At 42.8% G+C, this 26,706-nt stretch overlaps 1 protein-coding gene across 4 annotated transcripts; it reads left to right on the plus strand.

Moving 5' to 3' along the window:
- Positions 1–1,463: 1,463 nt before the first annotated feature.
- On the plus strand, positions 1,464–26,358 carry enok (histone acetyltransferase enoki mushroom). 4 transcript variants are annotated; one of them, XM_018451239.1, is made up of 6 exons: positions 1,464–1,509; positions 12,152–12,932; positions 17,074–17,540; positions 17,703–19,174; positions 21,470–21,849; positions 21,926–26,358. In XM_018451239.1, exons 2-6 carry the CDS (start codon positions 12,390–12,392, stop codon positions 26,342–26,344), a joined length of 7,281 nt encoding a protein of 2,426 aa, XP_018306741.1. In that variant the 5' UTR covers positions 1,464–1,509; positions 12,152–12,389; the 3' UTR covers positions 26,345–26,358. The 4 variants fall into 4 exon arrangements, with proteins under 4 accessions (XP_018306741.1, XP_018306740.1, XP_018306743.1 ...); XM_018451238.1 differs by lacking the exon at positions 1,464–1,509 and adding an exon at positions 3,398–3,648; XM_018451241.1 differs by lacking the exon at positions 1,464–1,509 and adding an exon at positions 3,401–3,648 and having other exon boundaries at positions 17,703–17,791.
- Positions 26,359–26,706: the final 348 nt, after the last annotated feature.

A 26,706-nucleotide genomic window follows, 5' to 3' on the forward strand; every position in this document is an offset into this window, starting at 1 on the left:
AATAACTAGTGAATTTGCTCACTTTTGTAATTTTCACTTCATTTCAAAATACACAATCGACTCCCAGAACACAGCCATTAAAGCCTAGTCTACAACCAATCGGGAGATGTTGTCGTATGTCGTGTCGTAAAAAATTGGCCAATCACAGTTGAATATGAAAAAAAAACAATCGACGATGATTAGTTAATTTCTTATGGCACGACATATGACAACGTCTCCCGACCGATTGTAGACTAGGCCTAAGCTAATAATTCATTTGTCGTACGACAGATTTCTTAAGTGTGCTGATTGGCTATCTACGAGATAGAGAATTTCTAAAAACTCAAAGACTTCTTTATTCTGTAGCTAATTGACGCAATTAAAAAATTTGTTTGTGACAAATGAATTAAATGGGCCTACTTTTTAACTAAACTTGCATAGTTCATCCTTTGTCTTTTATTCCTCAACGTGGAGAGAAAAAGAGGAAAGATGTGAACCGTAAAAAGCTAAAAAAAGAACAGGTTTATTAGCCTTCTGAATTTTAAACGACGCGAGAGAAGTGCAGGGAGGGTGCGTCGCAACCGAGAAAAAAAGAGGGAATAATTATCTCCAACGAGTTCGGACTTCGGAGTACATCCCTGTCGCGTCTTGTTAGCATCGTTCGCGGCGGTTCTCCCGGTTCTCTCAGCCTCATTTCGCGGCATTCGCCGGACTCGCCGGAGTCGTCTGGTCATCGGATGCACGCTTGTCGCCTCGGTCGAGAAACGGGCGGCCATTCTGCCGGACCGACGCTGGACGGGATCGCATATATTCGCTGTTACCGCGCGAACCGGAGGTTTGTTCGCGTCGCAGGCTCCAACATGCTCCAACATGTTCCTACCGTAGCTCCTACTCGCTCTATCAAGCGCGTTGGAGCGAGTAAGAGCTATGGTAGGAGCATATTGGAACATGCTACGCGTACAAACCTCGGGTCTCGCTTTTCGTCACGCGGTATCGCCTAGTATCTCCGTTAAAGTATCGCGCGTGATACGCGAGTCGTGCACGCACACGCACGCGTCGTAGATTCGTACAGATTCGTATTTCGCGCGCGGATGCGTACACACACCGATCGCGCGTACAGTCGTTTACTAAAAGCAACTAAAAGAACGCAACACTTCTTTTTCGATGCAGGCTTTCGGAATACAGCCTGTTTATCGAGCGATTGATTTTTACTTATGAATTTAACTATTTACGTTCAACCGCTCTACGAGCAATGGTGAGTTCGAGAAAAAAGTGTTGCAACTTTTTAGTAAACGAGTGTACGTATGTACATACATGTATATACGAGGTACCTGCGACCGACAGTGTGCTTGTGCAGTACAGTCGGGCGCATGTCAAGTTGCATCTCGCAACCGGCCGGGGACCTACGGATCTTTCTCCGTTCGACATTCGAGAAGTATCACGTTTTTCCGTTTGCACGTGCGATGTGTGAAAGTTTTCAGTCTCGAAAAACAAAGGACATCGAGAGTCGTGATACCGTGAAATATCCTTGTGAGTGTATTAGCGTTATTCTTTTTTGCGAAAAGAAATACAATGCAGATCATGTTTTCCTAATACTTTATTTCTTGATCCACGTGATGCTTTACGGAACTATTGTCTTGAGGTTCGTCCGCCTCGCATGCTCCAATGAAGCATATTGGAGCATACGATGCGAACAAACTTTTGAACATTGCTGCATTCAGCAGAAAAAGCAGCTTCGCTACTGCTGCAAAAATTCTTTGATGTGATTGGTCTTGCCGTTAGTTCCTCACTGGATCTAAATGTATAAACCAATCATATTATAGATATTAAATATTAAATATATTAAATATTAATAATAAAAGATATTAACTATTAAAAAATCTTACGACAATTGTGCGAAGCTGTTTTTTCTGTTGCACGCAGCCATGGTGATTGATTTATACATTTAAATTTATTGAGGAATCAAGTGCAAGAATCAATTGTATTAAAGAATCTTACAACACTTACAAAATTGCTTTCATTGTTAAAACAGCCACAGTCTCTTGTATTCTATCTATATGAATAGTTCAACAACATATTATAGACCAAGCATTTCTATGCTTTTACTATATTTATATAATAGGAAGTGAAGCTGGAAGTTGGCAGTAAATAAGTTTATAAATATATAAATAGGATTGGCATGTACTGAAATACTTTTATTTGAAAAACAGTATTTGTAAAACAATTTTGTGTTTCAGCAGAGCACATGAAAGTGCTTTGTATTTTATTATTGATAACAATTAAAAGATTGAAAGTATTTTGTATGTTCAAATATTATAATTGACAATCAGTTTTATTAATTGAATTACAAAATACATAAAATTTTATTTCAATCTTTCGATTTCAAATACAAAATATACTTGTATCGCAAAAACTGTGTTTTAAATAAAAGTATTTCAAATACACGCCCAGTACATCCTGTATACAAAATAAATACAGTATAAATTCATATTCAGTTTCTCATTTTGTGTCAAAGTGTATTCTTTTCAGCTAAACTTACACTGTTCATTTACACTTTAGATTCGTTTAGGAACGTTCATCATAACATCATTTGTTATTTAAAAAATGAACTATATCCAAAGAATACGTAAAATTTCACAAAAAAATCAAAATGACTATTTTAATTCTGAATAAACAGTCAAATTTTATAATAAAAAATCATTTTGATTTTAATGACGTCATATAAATAAAATCATTTTAACTTGTTGACTCGATGTGTTCCTTGATTAAGTGACAAATAAAGATATGATATCCTTACGATACTATTATCACTTCTATAAAAGCCGATGGCTTTTTAAGTTGTCAACTTTCGGCTTTAATCTACGGACACGATACTTGGTCTATGATGTATACATATATTATATGAAATAATCATCAATCTTTTCTCCCCTTCTCATATCCTTTCTTTCTCGGTGTCGAATGGATATTACGTCATTATGAGTTTGCCAGTCCGGCACGTGGTTTGGAGCATAATCGTCCGCGGGGTAAGGTTAGAATTAGTGCCGAGACCCTACGTCGTTTCCTAATTTCGCAGGTCGTACGATCGGACTATTAACGCGCCCGATCGGACGAGAACGCTACTCGAGTCGCGGCCGGAGCATATGTACGCATTAATAACACACGTACATCTCGCGACGCGCATACGTGCGCTCGCCCTTCCATGTGTGCGCTCGCGCGCACGCGCGCGCAGAGACATACGTCACGCATTCGGATCGTAGCCGGAGTTCGGACGGATCTCGGTGCGGCCAGTGCGACGCCATGTGATCGGATCGTAAGAGCGCGTGGTGTGCGAGTACATCGGTGTGTGTCGAGTGAGACGCCGCATTGGGATTGGCCGAGGGGAACGCGTGCCGCTTACGGCGTTTCGTGTTTCGTGCTTCCGCCGTAACGAGCCGGAGGAGCGCGGCGGTGTGCGCGCAGTGTACTCCCCACCGCGTGCGCGTAGTGTGTAACCCCCGCGCGACCGCCATCTTTGTCAAGTGGGTAACCTTTGTTGATTTGTGTGAAATGTGACGCCGTTGTCGCGAGATAATTGGTGATCGTGATTACGTATCCCGTGTTACGGTAGACCCGGTGGACCTGCGACTACCTCGTGCTCTCTGGATTTATCGATGGGATCGCCGCGTACAGGTAAACGTCTGCCCGCCTGAGGGCCGTCGCGGCCGACCTTACGTGCGTGGAAAAATCACGCGCCGTCGTCACCGTCGTCCGATGCATACGGGGACCGAGAGCGGTGCCGCCGCGAGGCCGCCTGCACGGTTTAGCAGCGCGAGAAGGCGCGATACGACGAGACGAGGAGGAAACTGAGTAATCGGGATGTTCCTGCATCTTGTACCGACGTACGAGGTATCGTACGCGGTATCGGAACGTTTTTTCCACGGGCCGTGCCCGGAACCGCGCGGGGAAACGAGACGATCGCGACGAAGACGGCGACGGTGACGACGGTGGAGGAGAAGGACACGCGCGTCGGAAACGCCTGGACGGCGCGCGAGAGTACCGATCGCGGACGGAGCGGAACGGAACCCGAGAAGCAGCCCGTCCGACTTCTCTGGCCTCAAGATGGCTGCCCGTCGCACGGGCCTTCGACGTGACCGCGCGCTCCGGTTCGTCCGTCTTCGACGACGACCGCGCGACGTGCGCCACGTCCGTCGGCAGTCCGTACGACGTTCATTCGAGGCGTTTACTCGCCTGCGTCATCCGAATCTCGACCAACTCGTGGCTCTCGGCCCGTCGGAAGTCTGTCGCGTCGCTGTGGCGACGGCCGTCGGCAACGAGGTCGTTCCCGACCGTCGCTGTCGCTGACGAACGCCCCGACGTCGTCCGCGCGTCATCCGCTCGATCGCGGAGGTCATTTCGCGCGGATACGGCTCGCCGTGAACATCCCGTGCGAGTACAGTCGCTCAAAATGGCTACCCGTCGGACGGCGGAGTGCCGTTCAACGCTCGACAGCGGTGGCGGCGGATCGGCGGTGACTCGCGCGATTCCCACAAGCTCGCTTTTATCGCGTTCCCGCGATTTTCCATCGCGCGCCAATTTGCGTCTCGCCAGGGTCGACCGACCAACCGATCGATCGCTCATCCACCCGCTCTCGCCCATCCGTCCATTCGTTTTTGTCTCTTCGTCTCTCTCTCTCTCTCTCTCTCTCTCTCTCTCTCTCTCTCTCTCTTTCGCCACACATCTCTCTTTTTTTCTGCCTTTTCGCCTCCGATTGCTTCGCCGGGACGGACGACGGCGAACGAATACGTTTCTCGCGCGTGCACGCTTCGCCGAGCGACGGGCGGCAGCAGTTAGGGTCGTTGACGACAAACCGCTCCTCGGTAGCGACGGCAGCTGGCTCGCTCTCTCTCTTCCTCTTTCTCTTTCTCTCTCTGTCTCTGTCTCCACTCTTCTCCGCGTCCTCACCTTCGGCCGCCGTCGCTCGCTCGCTCACACGCTCGTTTCGTTCGCTCGTTCGTTCGTTCGTTTGTTCGTTGGGTGAGAGGGGCCCCGACAAACACGCGCAGCCGGCGGCCTCTCTTCGCCCTCGGCCCCATCGTTTTAACCGGACGAACGGCGGACAAACAGACGGACGTGTTCGTTCGTTCAGCCGGTATTTCATTTCGCCTAATAAGATAGCCGCGCGCGAGCGGAGAAAGACGGCGGAGAGGAGAGCGAAATGCGCGTCGCGGCCTCCTTCCTCCATCGCTTTCTATCTCTCTCTCTCTCTCTCTCTGTCTCTGTCTCTGTCTCTCTTCTCTCGTCGTTCTGTCCTATACAGTGATCGATCCTTAACTTATCTACGAAAGGCCTACCTACTGGATCCTACGCGTTCCAGGAAATAATTTTTCCATTCGAGATTCCGTCCGGATGCTTGAAACAGGTTTGGAAGCGTCCTTTATGCCGTCCCGTCGTCACGAAGCGTCACGATTATTTTCGCACATTGTTGGAGAACTGGCTCTCGTCGAAATCGAAGACAACGTAGGTTTTCCCTCCGAGTTGCGTGTCGCATTGAGAAAAGGGCTTCAAATTGGTTGAAACCGTCATACTTCGTCGTGCTGATCACTTCTTCTATTTAATTTGCGCGAAATTCTAACTAGAATTCAACTAGAATTCTAGTTACTTCATTATAATTATAAAAGATTCAATCAGAAAATTCTAGTTTGTACATTTCCAATCAGAATTTCGGTGATGCAACCAGACTCTACTGCATGGAATTTTCCGTCTCTCCCGCGATCTCTACGGTGACCAGTCTTTATTGTAAAGGATAGACCTTCATTTCAGGTACCTGTTCTTTAGATTTATGTATTCTTTCAAAACTCAGTCCTTTATTGTTATATACCGGAAATTCTTTTCTAATAAATTAGCATTCCATTCTATCAAAGAGCGAATTTTTATGTGTGAGAATAACCGACAAATTCAGTTTCGTGCAATATTAGCCCGAACGGAGCAACAAAGTCACCTCATCAAAGTCACCTCATCAAAAATGAGTCGTGATTGAAAAGTGACTTTTAATAATCAAAGTTGTAGCTATTTTGTGTGTGACGTCATTTTAATGTTATGATTGTGCTTTACTTCTGGGAGTCGCCTAAGGTATATTGCGCAAGAAAATTTCAGAAATTAACGCGCAGACTTCTGACAGTCACAATCTAGTTTGGAAATATCGAGGAATAGAGTCCTAAAATTTTCAGATTTGTCCTTTGTATTTTTTCTAAAAGAATATTAAACACCGCGTAGCGATCTCTCCCGCGACATTTCGCGAGAAACGCACGCGTGGTTTTCGCGAGTTACCTCGCTCCGAAAGTGTGTCGCCACTCGTAGAAAACCTCATCCCTCCCTCCGTCTCGCGGAAAGAACCGTGAACGTCAATGGAATATTAAAAGTTCCGTGCCACGTAGTAAAGATGCGAGTACTATGGTATCTCTCATTGAAGCCGCATGATAAAACTGCGATAAACACGCGGCGTTCCATTGACGTTTCGGCGTGCAACGCGCGAAGTCGAGGATCGTTTCTGTCGACGCTGCTCGACGTGCGTCTCTTTTTTTGACTTGTGCACTCCACCGTCTGTGTTCGAAAGATTTCCAATTTCGCAGCTGCGTTTCTCCTTTCCAGAAATTATGATTTAATCTCTGGAGCCAATACATGCGATGTGATATAAGACATATGATATAAGACGACAACTTTCATGAACGAGATAAGCGAGATTTGCTTCGTTGCGATTGGCATTAGTAAATATTGCTGAAATATAAATTAATGATTGCGTTTAGCAGAAAAAGCAGTTGGTATGAGATTCTTTAATATGATTGGTTTGTACATTTATGCCCATATTCATAGTCAGGCCTTATATTTAAGGCTTCCTTAAATGTATCTTCAGATGCTCTACGAATTATTTCATTGGCTACTGAGCATCTAAAGATAAATTAAAGGAAGCCTTAAGTACAAGGCCTGACTATGAATACGGGCCTTAGATCCAGTGATGAACTAAGAGTAAAAGATCAATCATATTGAAGAATTTTACAACAGTTGCAAAGCTACTTTTCCCGCTGAACGCAGCCAATGACTCGTTACTTTTTTCCCTCGATTATATTAGCGACTGTATCTTGAAATATAGCGACGAAAAAGACTGAGATAATGGATGTTAGCGCTAATCGACGTCGATACAACGGGAGCCTTGGAGTGCACCGCCGAATTGCGTCATGTCGCGTCATTCTTCCGGCGATAATAATATGACTGTATATTTACATTTTTAACGCGTAACTGGTCTCCTTTTTTCTCTTTAAGTATCATCATATTTCATAATAGAATTTGCTGAACAGTTCGAATATTTATCTGATACAATTTATTTACAAAAAAAGATATACATAATTGTACAGGATGTTTCGGAATCGTGAGTTTCATTCATCATTACGTTCCATGTGCTTGGCTTGCGAAAAAAAAGCTGTCATTATTGTATGTTAGCCTTTCTGTCAATGTACATTGAGAAAAAAAGTTGTTAACTTGACTAAATGTGTTTAGTTTGTAATGATTATTTATTTAATTCATGTATTTATATATTTAAGATCTTTAACAGGATTTTAATTTAAGATATGTTATTTAAAATATGTTATTTATATGGCTTAACAAATATTTTACATATAATAATAAATTTGCTTGACTGCTGCATTTAGTTGAGTCAACTAATATTTTTTTGAAACAATTTTTTTTCTCAGTCTTTTAAATACTTATATCGAATTTTAAATAATTGAAAAATTTTTTAGTTTTGTTAATATTTTTATAAGATGCTTATTATTATCATTATTGTTAAATTGCTTGTCAATTTAATATGTGACATTATATTATAGTACTGTTCATAATTGCGTTTCAAGAAAAAGATTTCGACAGGTTGCAGAATTGGAAACGTATATATATAAATTCACATCGCAAAATATTCAGATACTAAGATACGCTTTGAAAATAGGATTCCTCTTACTTAATTTTTATTTTAGATCTTCTCTCTATTTCGAATTGTAATTGTAAAAATTTTCATACTTTTATGCGAATTTTGTTATGATTCCTCAAAAATTCCATTCTTTAACAACAAAGAACAGTTTTACGCAGATTTTATCTTGTTTTCATTTTTACATTTTTAGAGCATTTTTTTGTAAAATGCGATAAAGTAAAAAAAATGAAAAATCATGCATCAATAGAAAAATTAATACGAATTTTCTAAAGAATGTTTCACTCGTGTCGAGACGAGTTTTCAGAATCCTTCAGCGCTTTTCAAAGTGGTGATCTTCCGGTTATTCAAGGCTGAAAAAAAGTCCTGCAGTAGTGCATTAGTGTGTGCCTTATTTTATCGTTTCGAGAACAGTCGAACATCAACAGTCGACAGGACTGGTTGTCAGAAGTTGGTAAAGTTTTGGCGGGAAACCATGGATCCGGCCCTGAGGATCGTATAGACATCACTTTTGAGAATAAAACGCGTCACGTGGTGAGGAATATCCCGGTAGCGAGGATTTCTAACGAAGCCGGTTTTACTGGAGGTCCCGTGGTGTCCCTTTTTTTTTCTTTCACCTTCCTCGACGAGTGTCGGTGCTTAAACCGCCGGTATTTATTATCACTGGCCTAGGTCAACTCGTATCGCGACTACATCGGTGACACAGCTGTCGTTTAATTCTCGCATAATTAATCCTTTTTGCGCTCGCGGTGTCGGAAACATTTTCTGTTGAACTTTCACGTCCGTTGACATTTAACCGATATCTGATGCATGACATTCGTTTCGGGAATTTCCATCAGAGTTCTTGTAGGTGACTTATTGTTGTGTAAAAAAATTACTTAGAATCTCCAGTATTTTTGTCGTTAATTCGATTCACGAATCGAAAAATGAATTAGTATTCTTTTTCTTACTCTCTAAATTCTTTGGAGTAAGATTTACTCCAAAAAATTTAAAAAGGTCAAGACAGTGGCCGTATTCAGTAATTTTGCAACTGTTGTAAAATTCTTTAATATGATTGATCTTGCCCGTAGAGTTCCTCACTGGATCTATATGTCAAAAATCATATTAAAGAATCCGACAATAGTTGCAGAGATGCTTTTTCCGCTGAACACAGCCAGCTATTTGTGGTTTGTTATAGGTCAATCGATCAATCTTCTTATTTACAATTTTAGAAAAGCTGTATTTTTGAACGGGGTGGTTAATCAGATTATAGATTCAGTTATAATCTGATTATGTCTAACGACATAAGTAGGGGAGTATATCTATAGATACATCTATAGGTAAAAGGTGTGTAATCCGAATTGTGCGGCTGTTATCCAATTGTGAAATGAACATGATCTTTTAACGCGATTTCCGTCAGCGATCGAAGCGTGCTTACGCGATATGGATATTGCACGAAAACGGTGGGTGGTCTTTGTCTCCTCTCGAACAATGGATCTCTCGACCGACCTACGGTCGAACTTTCCGCTATGCTTACCGGAGAATTACACTTCGTGTACCCCGTGCGCATTAAATAAACGCCGTATACATGTTTTATTCTATTAGGAACATTTAGGCCACGTGACCACCAAGCGCATTGTTTCTCACGCTTAAGCCATGGCAGATTATGGCAGAGACTCTCGAAGCTAACGAGAGTCATTCGACCTTCTCTCTTTTTCAATTTCCTTTTTTTTTTATTTCCGTAAGTTCAACGGTCAACTAATTTTGTGACACGACGTTTCGAAGAAGGTTATAAGTACTTCTTGGATCTTTAAAAGTTTATCCTTTTCCGGGTTACTGTGCCTTTTATCTGACACAGATTTATTTCGAAATGTTATATGCATCTTACTTTGAGACGTTGTAAGGGCCTACGAATAATAGAACAAATGTTAGGAACAGGAATAAATATTAAGATTTCAACCTCAGATACCAGTTACACTGAAATACACGATTTCTGATAGATTGAAATCTTAATATTTATTCCTATTCCTAATATTTCCTCCATTGTGCGCAGGGCCTTATGCTTACTTAGTTTTTTGAAGTTAATTTTAACCACAGAAGAATTAGAGCAAAAATGAAACACAAGAGCTAATCTATAAATCTGTAAATAATTTAGATAGACATATTACTGGATACGTATTTGTTGAGAAATTAATTAATTAATGTACTCACATTTTTATAAAATATTATTTCTGCAATACATTTATCAGTTTTGAGAAAAAGAGATGGATATTTTAGAAGTAGTTTAAAACTATTAGAAACATTGCCAATAATAAATAATACGTTTATCTCATTCTGATTATTTTTATTTTTTCTTGTTTATTATTCTTTTATCATCTCAGTATTTATATACAATCGAAATTAGACCTTGATGTCCAATATAATATTTTTATATATAAATTTTAAATAGATCTTTCAGTACAATGAACTACGCACCATTTACTGTTGGACTTGAAAATATTGAAATACAATCATAAACTCAAACTGAAATAATAATGTCACAGTTAAATTGATTATCGATTTGAAACATCGCAAAGAATTTATTACGAAAAAATTTGCAACAGTTGCAAAGCTGCTTTTTCTGCTGAACACAGCCAAGTAAGTTTAAAGGGACACAACAAAATAAAAATCTGAGATGTTAAAAGAATAATAAACAAGAAGAAATAAAGACGATCAAAATGATAAATGAACTCATTATTTATTATCGGCAGCGTATTATTATTATTATTATTATTTATTAATTTGAAGCAAATGACGATCTCTTCGACACTTTTATCAAGGAGAGTTCTTTAAAGCGATCGAATCTGTACGTGTGAAAAAGCCCAGGTCTGAGATACCGTATGCTACACCTTTGGAACTTCTTGGCGGGAGGACTACCTCAGGATCAATATATTTGCTCTATTCTTATTGTTGTATTCCGTAGATCTCAGCGCAACGGTTCACCGACGCTGTGCGTTTCAGCGTATTCACGCGGCCGACTTTAATAAGCCGCGCGCGCCTGTGAGTTGTTTGCGCGTTGCGCAATACCCGCTGTCGGGGCACGGCGATTTTAAATATTTGCTCCGAACTCGCTCGTGTGTGCGTTGCCACGTGTATGCACGCATTCACGCACGTGTGAGCTTTGCGCGCACAGGAGAAAGTTCATCGCTCAGGGGGAAACCGGACAGTCGTTTACGACCGGAGTCGAAAATCGCATGACCCGATAGTTATACAACACCGCGTTAGCGCCGAACAAAGACGCGCTGAATAAATCCCGAAGCCGATATAATTCGAGTTCCGCGAGCACGCGAGGATGATCTTCACGCGCGCTCCCGATAATGGAGCGCGAATCTAATTGAACAAGCGCGTAATATTCTTGTTAACACGTTGACTGTCACGTGTTTTTAAAGCGCTAGTAAAAAAAAAACAACTGCTACATAATTGGAAAATTTGTGTTAATTTAACACAAAGCTTATTGCAGTTAATAAGACGCAGAATTATATCTAAAACAAAACTTGTTAACGCTAGAAATATCAAACGTTTCTCTATTCACAAAAGAATAAATTTGCATGAAAATAAAGTGATGAAAATCAAATATTTTATCAATGTAAAGGACATAATTATTGAAAAGTACAAAATTTTCAGAATCTTATGTTTTACACAAAAAATATAATATTAATTTGAAAAAATAGAAATGGTCAATAATATTTGATATTTCTAGTGATAATGTAATTAGTTCTATTATTTATATATGACGTAGAATTTTAATGACGTATAGTATTTTAATTGATCAACATTGACTCAACAAGTGGATCTTTGCCTGTTCTAAGGATGAATTTTCATATCCGCAATAATAGTTATTTTGTATGATTGATACATGTATAATTTTCAACTTGGAGGTCCAAGAAGCCGCTTTACGTAGATTATCGGTCAAAAATAAAATTTACTGAAATTAAATTACACTGCACATACAGCTTAATTACAATCCTGCGTCTTATCCCTCTGGATATAAGTACCTTTTACGGTAAACGGTGGCGAGTAATTCGATCAACTTTTTGCACGACGTATACGCCAGTCGTCCGATGGCTTTCGACGAGTTAAAGGATATCGGATATATCTTACGGTGCGGCATATCGGAAAAATCGTTTAATGCCGGCGGCCAAAACTCGGCAGACTCCCACGCAACGACTTCTGTAACCCCGTTTAACCGTGTTCTTGTTTCAGGATCAGCGCAATAGCTTGCGGTGAGAACGTGAGGAGGCGGAGAGGAGCTTAGCGTCCAAGCCGAGAAATCGAAGAGTTGCAACAGAATGTAAACGTCTGCCGTTGACCGCGACGTCGCCAATCGGCAGGAGGAGGAGGAGGAAGAGGAGAAGGAAGCACCGGCCGTGACTTCGTCTTCGTCGACGACGTCGTCGTCGTCGTCGCCGTCCGCGCCGTTCGCGCCGCCGACGGAGACGCGATGGACGAGCCCGAGACGACTGAGACATGGTCAACCTGGTTTCTAGATGCGATCCGGAAGATCCGCAGTCAGAAACAGCGACCGAGCGTCGAGCGAATATGTCACGCTATACGCCAGCATCATTATTATCACGAGGAGGAGATCGCCGAACATTTGGAAATCGCCGTCAAACGCGGCGATGTTCTCAAAATCTTCAACAAGGGTCAATCCTCGTACAAGGATCCAGGTGTTATCCAATCCAAGAAGCTTACGGTCACCAGATCAGCAGATCTCAGCAAGGTCTTGAGCAAGGCTGTGCGCGAGCTCGGCGAGCGCGAAGGATCGAGCCTGAGGAGTATCGAGAGATACATTAGACAAAGTCACGCCGTCGAGGAGAGTGCCGAGGGTGATCTTAGAATTGCCCTTAAACTTTCCGCCAAGCGAGCAGCTGAACGGGGGCTAGTGATCCAAGATGGCAAACTCTTTCGGCAAACGGACAGACCGCATTTAAAAAAATACAACGATGCCGGTAATACGTCGCCCGCGGAATCGCTCACGCCCAAGGTGAGTCACTTCGACCAGCTTATAAGTCGTGCATTCGATAATGAGTCATTCTGTGGAAAACACGTCTTGTGACTCGCCAAAATTACCGACGGAGATGTAATGATGGCTGAATTGCAACTTTATAGCTCTCTATATTCTACGTCTTTCCTGATGATACGGTTTATTAGAAGATGGAAATCTAATCATAAACATTGGATAACGCTAGTTTTATGAATCATTCTTCTCTGTCTAATCCATCAATAAATAAAGGTCTGTTCGCGTTGCTTGCATTTTTTGCACTTGGCTTCTTCATTTTTTCTCTCTTGAGAACGTACGAATATATGTTTATCTCATTTTAAGTATAAGAATTTTGGGGAATTTTAAACTACGCGAACAGACTTACGGAATGGATCCAAATGCGCGCCTGCTGTAAAATGAGAGGTAGTACCTCCTGTTTTATCTCTCTTGCTAGCATCTCATTGGTGATTTAATTCCAGCGGGAGACAAAATTACCAGTGAGATGTAAGAGAAACAAACAGGTCTTTTATGTAGTACTTCTTGCAGACTGCGCATTTGACTATTGCAATGCTTAGTCTATTTTATATATATTCTATATCTATAGTCTAATCAGACTAACTGAAACTATTCCAGCTATTAACTATCTATTTCAGAACTATATAACAACTATTAGTCCTAGGACTCTTGGAGTTAAGGTTAAAGTTAGGTGAAAGAGTTAATTCCGATTGAATTTACTTGACGTTAGCGGTATCAACTAGAAGGAAATAATGAGTTTTATTAACTTAGGTTCTTAGCTTCGTATGATTATGATTTTATTTTTGATATCATATTTTTTATGTCATATTGCAGCAACAGTTTTGCGAACATTTTTTACGATCTTGTAGCTTGAACATAAGTCGAATACCCTCAAGTACTCGAGTAAATTTAGCTTTCCCGATGTCATGTTGTGATCGCCGAGCGACGTTATCGCAATGAGATAATCGGAACGTAATATAGAATAATTCATCATCGAATAAATCGCTGCAAATACGGACGCAAGCATTTACCATCAAATTCTCTGATGGTTTTGCAAGATTTTTGTGTTTCGCACTCCAGTTTTTAAATCTCTAAGACTCGGTTCCATCAATATGTGATTAATTTCATTGTTTGACTCACTATTTATCTTATTCTTATTCTTAGGATTAGAAAAAGACAAAGTAAATTGACTTGAGATTAAAGTTAATCTAAGCCTAGTACGCTTTATGGACCAGTGACAGATTGTTTACGCGATCAACATAAAATTCCTCGATTAATCGGAGTAAACTGTTCAGATCAGATTGCTGAGGTTGAGACGCGTACATGGATGACATTGGCGTACTCGTCGAATCTAATCATGAATCTTCCCACCGCGTCGCTTGCGTTACGCGCCGCTCGGTTCGCGCGCAAACAAGAACGTTCAAAGCCGGAAAAGTATTGCGCCGGGTCACGCCGTAGTGCCCACGTTCCGGCGATGTTGGGAATGTCGGTTGGCGATCGCTGGAGTGGGACGACAGAGCGCGGCGAGGGGAGAGGATAGCTGGAGAACGGGCGGGAAGGGGAGGCGGAAAGGTCGAGATCGCGCCGGGACGGGACGATGGGCTATCTCGGACGACTTCCGGCGGACTCGTTTTGTATAACGTTTCTCTTTTATTGATCCTCCGCCGCGGAATCGCGCTCCCTTTCTTTCTCCCATCGCGTTTCGAGCGCGAAAAATCGCGGCGCGCCGACGCGGGTCCGCGCCGATATACGTCCCCATCGTCCCCATCGTGCATCAGGTGGGTGGGTTACCCCTGGCGCACGGGGGTCGGACCATAGGCGCCGTACGTCGCTAGGCGGTTCATTTCCCGCGCTTTTTTTTTTTCCTCGCTGCCTCGTCGTTACACCGCAAATCGCCGGCCGCTGAGACGGATCGATCGTTGGCCGCGCGCTGTTTTGCGAGAACGACCATTTTGAAAATTACACTGCAGCGGGCGAGACCCGCCGCCCGGGTCGATTGCGACACTCGTCAGCGACGTCAGCCTTCGTCAGCCTGTACGGAAAAAAATAAACCCGTCGTCCGAGTTCGAATTAAGGCCTCTTATTCTGTTAATGTTAACGACAGTTAATAATATCGTTATCATTGTCATTGCGTAGCTTTTTTTATCATGTACAACATCTGTGCAATGGCAATGTAACGTTATGTCATTAAGAGTTATAGAATAGGGACCTAAATACCTCTTGGAAAGTCGTTGATCCTTCGTGATTCAATGAAATGGAATTTTGTTTACTTAGGTCCGGTTCCATCAATGTAAGATTAACTTTAACCTTGATTCAATTTACTCTATCTATTTCTAATTCTAAAAATCATGCCCGTTTCTATCAATGTAGTTTAATTTTAATTCGGTGTAGTTTAATTCTAATTCAATTAACTCTTCATCCTTTTCTAGTTCTGAGAATTAATAAAGAGTAAGTTGAATTGAGATTAAAGTTAATTTACATTGATAGAAAGTAGCATTAGGAAAACAAACAGTAAGTTAAATCGAGATTAAAATTAATCTTACATGAATCTTACAGAAACTGGGCCTTAGACTCTACGATTTTTCATATTATAAGTTATCCAGGAAATATTCTGAGATGTATTACTATCAAGCAACTTCTTGATAGTATCGAACTGAGATTAAAATTAAACCAAATTCGTAGAAATGTGCATATCAAGACTTTCATGGCGGATGTCTATCTAATAAGTAATGGGATGAAAAATAATTTTGAAGTGAACAGTTTAAGGGCGGGAGCATAGAGTCTTACATAATGCATAATGCATAAAAAAAATGAATGAATCAAAGTCCTTCGTTTTCTTCTTTTCCGTGAAATAAAAGATTCTGTGCTCCGACCTTAAGATCTTATTGCCAGATTTAAAGACGTGATTTTAGATAAAATTGGTCCTTGTTTCGCGATTAAATTAATTTGGATCGATGTTTGTAGCACACGATAGAATAATACTGCCCTGAGCGATGACCTGGAGCATGTTTCGCGCGGCTTCGATGCGGAATGAAATTAACGGGCGACATTGGCGCGTGAAGCATTTGCGGATGCACGCGTAAAAGCGCCGATACAGCGAGTCGTCCAATCGCGCAACAGGTCGCAGCGGCTGGTGCGAGAAACGGAGACTGTTCGCCCGTATATACTTTCTCTCTAATTTCGTTCCATCTTCTTGACTAAAGAAAACAACAGCCTCGCGCGTGCATTTGCATTAGATTACTGCCTCTCCTCAAGCGAACGTTTAAAAAAAATATTACTCCGCGAAACTGAACTTTCAAAGAGAGCTTATTTGTTCATAGATGGAAAATTTTCTTTATCCTTTGAAGAATCAAAATTCACAATAAATAACAAGTTAAATATTTCTCAAATTTTTAGAAGCTAGGGGACATTTTAATATTGATTCGTTCGTTTATATCTTATATATATTTTTAATTTTAATTTAATTATATAATTGTAATTATATTAAATATATATATATATATACATATATAATAAGTAATATATAACAAGTAACTCCAATTTATTGCAAGTTTAGAAATAATTCTAAATGTAGGACTAGGATTAAAACGCAAGAATGTTACAGAATATTTCCTTGAATATAAAGAATATTTGTGTGCGAACGAGCGTTTCTTTCAAAATTATCGCTACCATTGCTGCATGGTTGGCGCAAACACGCTCTTAATAAGATGCACCCCTCGGGTGCATAAGAGTACCGTCGTGTCTAGCCAGTATTTCTGCGTTACTGCCACCTAAATGAATAATTATGTTCCGCGCCGGGACTCACTCGTCTTTTGTATATGCAATACGCAATGATAGATAGTATCGAGCCGCCGATATGTGAAAGCTGATATACAGCTGGCGTGTGAAGTTTACGGAAGTTTCACCGTTTAAATTTATATTTTATAGGATTTTCCTCTTCCAGATGACAAGAAAAATTCTCAATAACGTTTAATATCGATTTTATAAGCGTGTATATGGACAAAGCTGAAAATAATATAAATCCTATAAATTCTAATATTGTACGCTACGTTATGTTATAATTACTTAGATACTTTTATTTGGATATTTTTATTTTATCGATTTATCGACTTCTGTTCGTTTCCCGTAGTTGCCGGCTCCATTGCCGATATGCAGAGAGTGCCTCGGCGCCACAATGGCCGGTAACAACAACAACAGTAAGCGAAACGCCAACGAAAAGCTAAGCAGGTGCTGCGTTTGTGGTGCGGCTCTGCATAATTCTTGTGCGCCACCGGAGCTTTCGATACTCGTCGATCGAGGTATAACTTGGTCCTGCGACGGCTGTTCGCCAACCTGCGCCGGCTGCCAGCTAGAACGGGAGTCGCAAAATTATCTCGTCAAGTGCGCCGGTTGCGTCAAGTGTTACCATCCCGCTTGCATCGATCCTGCCCTCGACAAGAAAGTCAAGGCACCCTGGAAATGTCGGCATTGTCAAACGGCACACACACCGGTTACCAAGGACGATGGTAAACGAGGCAAGGCGCAAGATGCGAATTCGGTCGACGACACGCCGACCAGCGCGAGGAAGAGGCTCAGCAAGTTACGCGAGAATAGAAAGTGAGTATAATTTACGTGTATTTGATCAATAAATGCTCTCTCTCTTTCACTCGCATTGTCTCGTAACAATATTTTCGACTTTGAAATAAAAAATACAATCGTGCAGTAATATGATTTTATATGACAGGATTAATATACATGTTGTTGATTACTTCTTTACAGATCGATGGTATCCAGAAAAAGCTTGGCGAACGCAACTCCAGGCAAGAAAAGCAATGCGGTAGTGGCTCAGGTTGACAGCAGCTCGGACGGTAATGCGGGTGTTGTCTCCCCTCGTCAACCACCTATGATTTCCTCTCCTTTACCACAACCCCCCACCCCACTCGCAGGCCAGGGTAGGCTGCTCGAGGAAAAGAACGACAGAATTTCCAAGGAGAAGCAAAAATTCTTTAGATTGAGCGCATTTAATGCTGAGCACAGTAAATTGAAGCGGGTGGGGGGCGGTGATAAATCTAGACCCTCGCGGAATGTTAACATTAGGTCTACTCGGGGCGGTACCGCGAACCCGAAGAAAATTGAAACGTCGCGCGTATCTAGTAGCAGTAGCAGCAGCAGCAGCAGCGAGGCTGGTAATAGCAGTGAGAGTTCAGAGGGCAGTAGTGATGAAGATGACGATGAGGAGGACAATAGCTCTAGCGAGAGCAGCGACTCCTCCTCGTCGGACGACGTCCAAAATGGGAGAATTAATTCTCCTAAGGCGAAGGCGCCATTCGCTTGTGACCTCGACGAGGACAAGCCGTGGGGCTTTGCCGCCGCTGCAGCAAAGCTGAACGTAGACTCGCCTTTCTTCAGTAATATCACCAATACTTTTGGCGCGTCTTTACCTAAACTCAATGTGGGCGATACGCCGACCTTTGGCTTACACATACAACAGCCAGCTACTATCAGTTCATCAGATAGTAAAAAGAAAGACAAATCCGAACGTAATGCCGGTGTTGCAAGCACGGATAACAAGGTCAAGCCCGGAAGCGGTCAATTGAGAGGTCTCTTCGATGGTTTGAGTCACTTTTTTTCAGCATCTGCAAATAGCAGGGCAAGATCGACTGGTGCACCGGCACCGAATTATGCTCCAGATCGGAGAAAAAGGCCTAACGTGGAAGATACTGCTAAAACGAACAAAATTCCGAAAGGAACACAGAGAAACAAATCAGACGACTCGACTGGCATGAGTAAACTCAAGGATCGCAAAAAGACTGAAGCTACCTTTGAGATATCGAGATTACCGAAGCCTGGTATCTTTGTACCTTCTGACGAGAGTGTGTTAAGTTTATTTAACGAGAAATTACCGAGAATGACGCCCTCGGGTCTGGTAAAAACTGCAGTGAATAGTAAAAGACACGAGCACGAGAGGAGAAAACTGATGCGAGACGCACCGTCACTTGTAAAATGCGCCGCGGATCCATCATCACCGTCAACGAAACACGAGCAGCAACAGTCACGAAAGAAACAAATGGCTTCGGATACGAACATACAAATACGCCACCCTGTACCCGCCGTTGGGAAATCCTCAGGCCTCGGTTTTGATCCTGTCCAATCAAATCCTAATCCAAAGTCCAATCCACGAACCTGTACTAGCGCCACCACCACCAACACCACCACGACACCCCGCGCGACACCCTGCTCCATCAGGAAGGGTAAGAGTCTACCCCACCCGTTCACAAGTTCCTAACCTCGATGCACCCTAAAAAAAGTCGCAATGAAGACTTCCTTCTAATCTAATCCTAGCTCACGATCACGTGGATGTGTTGGCGGTGTGGTGTTATGATGAGTGTGGTGTTAATGACCGTGCGTTTGATGACCGTAACTTTTTTTCAAGATAACGTGATTGTTCCGATGTGTAGTAAAGTTATAAAAATTATCTAGTTTAAGAGGATCCTAAAGCCGTCTGTATTACCGACTAAATCGTAATTTTTGTATAACAAATACTTTTTTCTCTTTCACAGATTCGAAAATCCTTTTCCAGGATTAAAGTATACGCATTAATACGTGTTTGTGAGGTGAAATTTATGTCGAGAATGATAAAATATTTTTCTTAAGATTTCAATTTCGAAATTTTTTGTCGTTCTCGGCATAAATTTCACCTCACAAACACGTATTAATGCGTATACTTTAATCCTGGAAAAGGATTTTCGAATCTGTGAAAGAGAAAAAAGTATTTGTTATACAAAAATTACGATTTAGTCGATAATACAGACGGCTTTAGAATCCCCTTAAAAACATGTTCAATTAAAAAAATATTTTATATATAAAAAATTTAATCACAATTTAATATGATTGATCTTAAAAACATATCGCGAACAATCAGGTTTCTTGACAGGATGTTAATCTGCTACATAGTGTAAAACCAATGATAACGTGTAGATATATTCATTGCAGGAAATGTATAGAAATGTAATAATTAGAAGATACATCTATTAGAAGAATTTTTTTTATAAAAAATTCATTTTCATTTGTTTTACACTGTGGATACTATTGTGGTTATTGCATGTTAATCATATTATTACTTGGCTCTGGCATTTTTTTCCTTTGTCCATGCTACATTTGGAAATGGCTATCAAATTAAGAAATACTAAAACAATTTTGAAGAATACATCCTTTTGTAGAGGCCTTCATCCTTTTATTTATTATTTTAGATTTAGTCATCTTATCATTTTTCAGGATATTTATACAGGATACATAACTATAATTTTGCATCTGCAAACGTATCACATCATGTACATATAACATTCGCACTTTTACAGAGAAACTTTAATTTCTCATTATATAACATTTTGACTCTTCTTTATTTTGACTAATTGACCGATTTATAGTTTACTTCTTTTTGACATCAGTCGCGCAAAACAAGTCCTCTTGTTTAATTTCGGCAAGTTAAGAGACGTTACAAAATTTTGTTTTTCAAAAAAAAATACATACACGTGATCAGTCTTGCACATTTTATGCAAAATGAAACTCATTTTGTATACTGTGCAATGTTTAATCAAACGCTACGTGATCGATTCGTTCTCTTTTCTTCCCCTCCTTGTACAAAAACCGAGGTATAATTTCCAGGCACTGAAGAAAAATACGGCACTGGGTGGCTTATTTTACTCAGCCGCTCTCCTGTACCATTCACACTGGAGCCTACCTGCTGCTGCTGACACTTAGCAGGCACTGTTATATACCACCGCCCCCTTACCTGTTCACGAAAAAAATAAAAGACAAGAAAGTTCCTGCCGTCGAAGAGCCAACTTTGATACTCTGCCAACACATCCCACTAATCTAACCCACAGCTTTGCTTTGGATACTACTTACATTATTAACGGCAAATGAATTATTCGCATTCTTTTGTCATATTACATTAGATCGCTGTTATCACCATGCTATGCCGTTCGATTAATTTTGCTTTCTTTTTATGTTTGACCCCAACCGATTTCTCCAACAAGACGTGACTAACCCTATTACATTTGACATCGTTTACTAAAATCATTAATATTTAAATCGCGGCTAATAAACATTAGCAAAATTGCCTTCACTCTTTGTACATTTAGAAAAAGTCATTGTTACAATATCAACGTAATTTTAATTTTTATCTTGTAATGTGCAGCATCAGTGCGTACTTCAACATACTTCAAAAATAATATTTTCAAACTATACGCATATATGATGTATTTAATTATCGTGTCTTATTCATGACATTTCTCATTTACGAATTCGTTCGTTACATTGACACATCATTTTTCCTATTTTATCTCATACAATAAACTATTGCAGTTGTAGGTAGCAGTATCTCGTAAAACAATTATTAGTAATTAAATATTGACTGAATTTTTATAAAATTGATTACAACAAAAAAAAAAAGAAAACATTGTTCAAGAAAGATAATATTAAAATGCACAGATCGCTTGGACGAATTCGGTTAACACTCGTAATCATTTTTCTTCTTTTTACAGAAGAACCAGTTGTACCCCAAACCTTACCCCCAGGAGTCACACAGAAAGATGTGGATCTCATCAAAGAGGCTCGTGAGAGGGCTCGGCTGACGGTTAGCAACGACGAGAATGAGCAATCGTTGTGCGTTAACACGCCGAATGCATCCGGTAACGCACCACGAAATCCTGCCGCGATAGTATTCGGTCGGTACGAAGTGGAGACATGGTATTCGAGTCCGTTCCCTCAAGAATATGCACGATTACCGAAATTGTTCTTCTGCGAGTTTTGTCTCAAGTACACGAAAAGCCGGGCTGTGCTGGACAGGCACATGGACAAGTGTCAGTGGAGGCATCCACCCGCCACCGAAATTTATAGGTGCGATGGATTATCCGTGTTTGAGGTATGTAGTATAACAAATATTTTACAGCTTTTCTCACTCGATTAACAAAATTAAAAGGAATATTTTTATATTTCAGATCGATGGTAACGTAAACAAAATATACTGTCAAAATCTGTGTTTACTGGCGAAGTTATTTTTGGATCACAAGACTCTTTACTACGACGTCGAGCCATTTCTCTTTTATGCTATGACCAAAAACGACAAACACGGCTGTCATTTGGTAGGTTACTTTAGCAAGGAGAAACACTGTCCGGCTCAAAGGTACAACGTATCCTGCATTATGACTCTGCCGCAGTATCAACGACAAGGTTTTGGCAGGTTTCTCATAGAATTCAGTTACCTGTTATCCAAGGTCGAAGGTCTTCCGGGAACACCGGAGAAACCGCTTTCGGACCTCGGTCGAGTGTCGTATCATTCCTTCTGGAAGAGCGCAGTGCTCGAATACCTGGACATGCATCGGAACGATACTGAGATCAAGCTGGGCGATATCACGAAGGAAACCGGCGTATCAGCGCACGATATCGCTACAGCAATGCAATTGCTTGGATTTATAAGATCGGTTCATTTGCCAGGAGATGCGAACACTAGTAAAGTGGCTGTGGTAGTCGATTGGAGCAAGGTAGATGCTCACATGGCGAAAGTACGAAAGAGTTTGCGCATCAAACTGGATGCCGACTGTCTCAGATGGATACCATTAGTCACGCAGATCCCTAATCCGTATCAGAACCAGGAGGAGAACGGTGATACTAGCTCGGAAATGTCTCCTGCAGTTGAGCCTAAACCTGTGCCAGCTATTGTCGAGAAGATACAAAGAGTGAAGATAAAGAAGAAATCTCGGGGTAGAAGAGTAAGCCAAAGGAAATCGACACCTTTGAAATCGACACCTTTGAAATCGACACCTTTGAAATCGACACCTTTGAAATCAACACCTTCGAAATCGACACCTTTGAAATCAACACCTGTGAAACCGAAGGCTTCGCAAAAGACTGCAACATCTAACAAGGATGTATCCAAAGAAGAGAAGGATGTTAAAGATACGAAGGAGATTAAGGCGGCGAAAGAGTTGAGAGAACCAAAAGAATCCGTAAGGGAAAGCCGTAACGTCGAGAGCACAGAGAATCGGAAAGATTCTCGCTCGGAAACAGACGCTAAGAGTGTAACGTCTACACCGAGAAACGCGCGCGCCCTTGGCTCGGCAAGAAATGTAACTCCGCCGAAATCGACGCCAATAATGACGATGTCGAGGAGAAGAATCAGACCACCTAAAACGCTTATGTCCGAATCAATCATCACACCTTTAAGAAAACGAAAACATTCCGAGAAGATTGAGGCTGAGGAAGAGAAAGTGGAAGTCAGCAGTAGGAAAAGGACGCGAGAATCTCTAAGAGAAAAAGAAAAGGAAAAGGAGAAAGAGCGGGAAAGTGAACGAGAGCGCGAAAAAGAGAAGAATAAAGTAAGAGAGAGGGATAATAAAGCAAAAGAAAGAGAATCTCTGAAAGAAACTTTGGTGGACACTAGAAAAACGCCTCCTAAGTTAGATTCTGTGTCGAGTCCACCTAAACCGGCAAAGAAACAATGTAAAGTGGACGATATTTTGTTGAAAGTTACCAACAGACAAACTAAGTTGCAGGCAAAGGAAAAGAAAGCTCTGGAGGATGTGACGCAGTGTAATGGTAAAGAGGAAGTACGGGATATTAAGAATTCGTCACTATCTAGGCGGAGTAGAAGTAAAGCGACGGAAGCCCTAAAGATGCCGCAACTTACGCCTGAATCTCCCAGCACGAAGAATAGAGCCGAAAGTCCTGTGATACCGCCACCTTCATTGTCTCCACTGCCTGAGTCGATGAAGAACTCTCCCGTTCAAAATAAACAGCCGCCTGTGCCAGAGTCACCGTCCACGAAGCACTCCGGTAACAACGATAATAAGAGCGAGGAGAGCGCAGAGGACAATGGTTTGCCCGTTCCCACGGAAACGGAAGTAGTATCCGCGAGTTCCGGCGAATATGAGGGCGGTGATGAGGATGAAGGGGAGGAGGAAGAAATAACTGTACCAACGCCTAAACCAGTGACGCAATCGGCCTCGTCCAGCACGGAGAACCCCGTGAAAGAATCGTGTGAGGACGAGAAAGCGGACAACAAGATTCAGGAGAAAGACAACGACGAAAGTTCGTTGCAGAAGGTGGAAGCAGCGGATCTACCACCAACGGTCGGCGACGATCAGACTGAAACTTTAAACGAATGTGATAAGGACTCCGAGATTGACAAGCGCCCAGTTTGCAGTCCGGAGGCATCGAAATCAGTACCTGAACCAGTTGTTTCACCAAAAGAGGAGGAAATTGAAAAATCGGAGAGCAGCGTCATGCCGAAGAAGGATGATAGCGATAGTTTTCCTAAAGAGGAGCTCGTTAGCGAAACGCCGAAGGATGTCAAGATTGATCTGTCGCGACCGAAAACGGAACCTTTACCCGCAGAGAAGAAAGATACATGCACTCTCATCAACGCGGTGGTGACATCGGAAGCCGAGCCTCTCACGCCGCAGGAGAAAACGTTACCCACTGTAGAACATCAGGATACAACCTTGCAGTTACAAACTCAGACGGAGGAACTGAAACAGCATTCGCCTGAGAGCGGTAAAACCACGCCGCATCTTGAGAATCCGGGTTCAGTGAAGAGAACACCACCGTCGCAACCAGATTTACCATCTATGGGAGTCTACACACCGGACTCGACGACTAATTCTGTACACTCGTTGCATTACAGCCAGTGCGATCTAGATGTGAGTCAATTGGGCCTGGAATCACCCACTTCCATAGCCAGTGATCTTGCATCGCAAAATAGCGTGGAGAGACCTCCCAGTGCTTTACCATCTATTCCGCCGCCTGCAAACGTACCGATCTCAGTCGCCATGCAGATTACGACGCCTGTTACGTCATCGGTGTCGGTGAATATGCCGCAGCAAGTGCAGTATGCCGATTGCTCGATGCCGCAGCATACACCACCGACCCATCATCCGAATATCCATCCAATGCATCAACCGCATACCCCGCAATCTCTTCAACAACCACGTACTCCGCAGAGCATCCCGACCCAGAGCCCACAGCCACTTCCGCAGAGCCATACGCCGCAACCGATGCCACAATCGCACACGCCGCAAAGTATACCTACGCAGAGTCCGCAACCATTGCCACCAAGCCATACGCCTCAGCCGTTGCCCCAATCACATACGCCACAACCGATGCAACTATCGTTGGCACAGAGTCAAAGTATGGCGCACAGTCAATCTCAGTCTGCACAGTCGCAACAGCAACAACAATCTACGCATCAGCAGCAGCCTCAACAACAGCAAACTCAATCTCAATCACACAGCAAGCGCGCCAGCGGTTCACAGACCACACACAGATCCAGGTCGACGCAACAGAGTAGTAGGTCACATCGAGCTACCCCACCGACTTCTCATACCACTCAGACTTCTCAACACAGCGTTGCGACGTCGCAGACCAGTCACAGCACCGTGGCACACACGGCGCATGTTGCGATGCCACCGCAGTATCAGCAATCGCCGTCGTCGATGAGCGTACCACCGGCAGTACATCCGCATTCGCACACTCCGCACGCCGCGCATTCGCACAACATGGCAGTGATTTCGCAGGGTAACTACATGGCAGTAGCGGGTTCGCAGGGCTTCCCACAGAATACCTATGCTGTGATCCAACATCGTAGCGGCCGTTCCGGCGCGCCGACACCTTGCACCACCGCCACGAATTTCTACATACAAACAAATCCTCCGATGCCACCACATTCGCATACCCCAGCGCCGGCTCCACTCTCTACTTCCGGTGGTGGTCATCAGACCACCAATTCATGCAGTCTCGCGAAATTGCAACAACTGACCAACGGTCTGGAGATGATACCACCCACGCCGCCACCGGCGATGAACCTCACGCCGCCGCCACCCATCCCACATACTATGACACCACCGCAGACATCGCGGCAGCTACCAACGCCACCTCAAGTTGGACCATTGGGCTACGCAAAAAATTATTGTTACAACGTCAACACCGTGCCTCCTGGCACGCCCGGACCGCCTAGCCGATCCACCTCACGCTCGTCCGCGAACAATATGCCATCGCTCACGCAGCCGTATCCCAGCGAGAGTCTCTACCGGCAGACCCTCGATCCGAGCGGTACCTGCCCACAGATGCAAAGTGCGGCGAGCCGCGTCAGCCCGAATGTTGCCCTCAACACGAATCTCATGGCAGCCGCCCAGTATAGTTATCGAGTAGCGCAACCAGCGACCGGTTATATGAACCAAGCAGCGCAGCTTGGCGGCTTTATGAACCAGGCAAGCCAGCTACCAGTCGGCGTGGTGAACGTACCAGCACCTTATCCGCAGGACCCGCACCAACAGAATCCGGCGGCTGTTTACACTACGTACCACGGATACATCAACGGTGGTCTGATGCAACCCCTCAACAGCTCCATGAGGCCGCGCTAGCCACCGCGATTATCGCCTACTACAATCGGATCAATCTCTCTCGACGTTCGGACGGACGAACGAACTTCTTCGCGCGACAAGTTAATGCTCTCTTCGATACGACCATCGATAGCGACCCATCTTCGATCTTCTACCATGTAACTGACGCCGCGGACTGTACTTCCCCGACCACTCGCTGCCTTCACCAGCTCTGTCCGCAGACTTGTTCGAGTCTTCTCGTCACACTGATCCATTTGCGACAATCCTCTTTTCCGATCCAGGTGCTCCACGGAGCCTCCGAAGATGATGGTGCTGCAATCGCTGCGATTGGCGAATACAAATGGCATACATCGATAGCTGTAATGGACAGTGCAGATCGCAAG

Source organism: Mycetomoellerius zeteki, unplaced genomic scaffold, assembly GCF_001594055.1.
Source record: "Mycetomoellerius zeteki isolate Tzet28-1 unplaced genomic scaffold, Tzet1.0 scaffold31, whole genome shotgun sequence".
Lineage (NCBI taxonomy): Eukaryota > Metazoa > Arthropoda > Insecta > Hymenoptera > Formicidae > Mycetomoellerius > Mycetomoellerius zeteki.

Coding starts and splice junctions, on each gene's coding strand:
- enok (XM_018451239.1), top strand. CDS start 12,390: ATGGACGAGCCCGAGACGACTGAGACATGGTCAACCTGGTTTCTAGAT. Junction 12,933..17,073: donor CGGAATCGCTCACGCCCAAG/GTGAGTCACTTC, acceptor CGTTTCCCGTAG/TTGCCGGCTCCATTGCCGAT. Junction 19,175..21,469: donor ACCCTGCTCCATCAGGAAGG/GTAAGAGTCTAC, acceptor TTCTTTTTACAG/AAGAACCAGTTGTACCCCAA.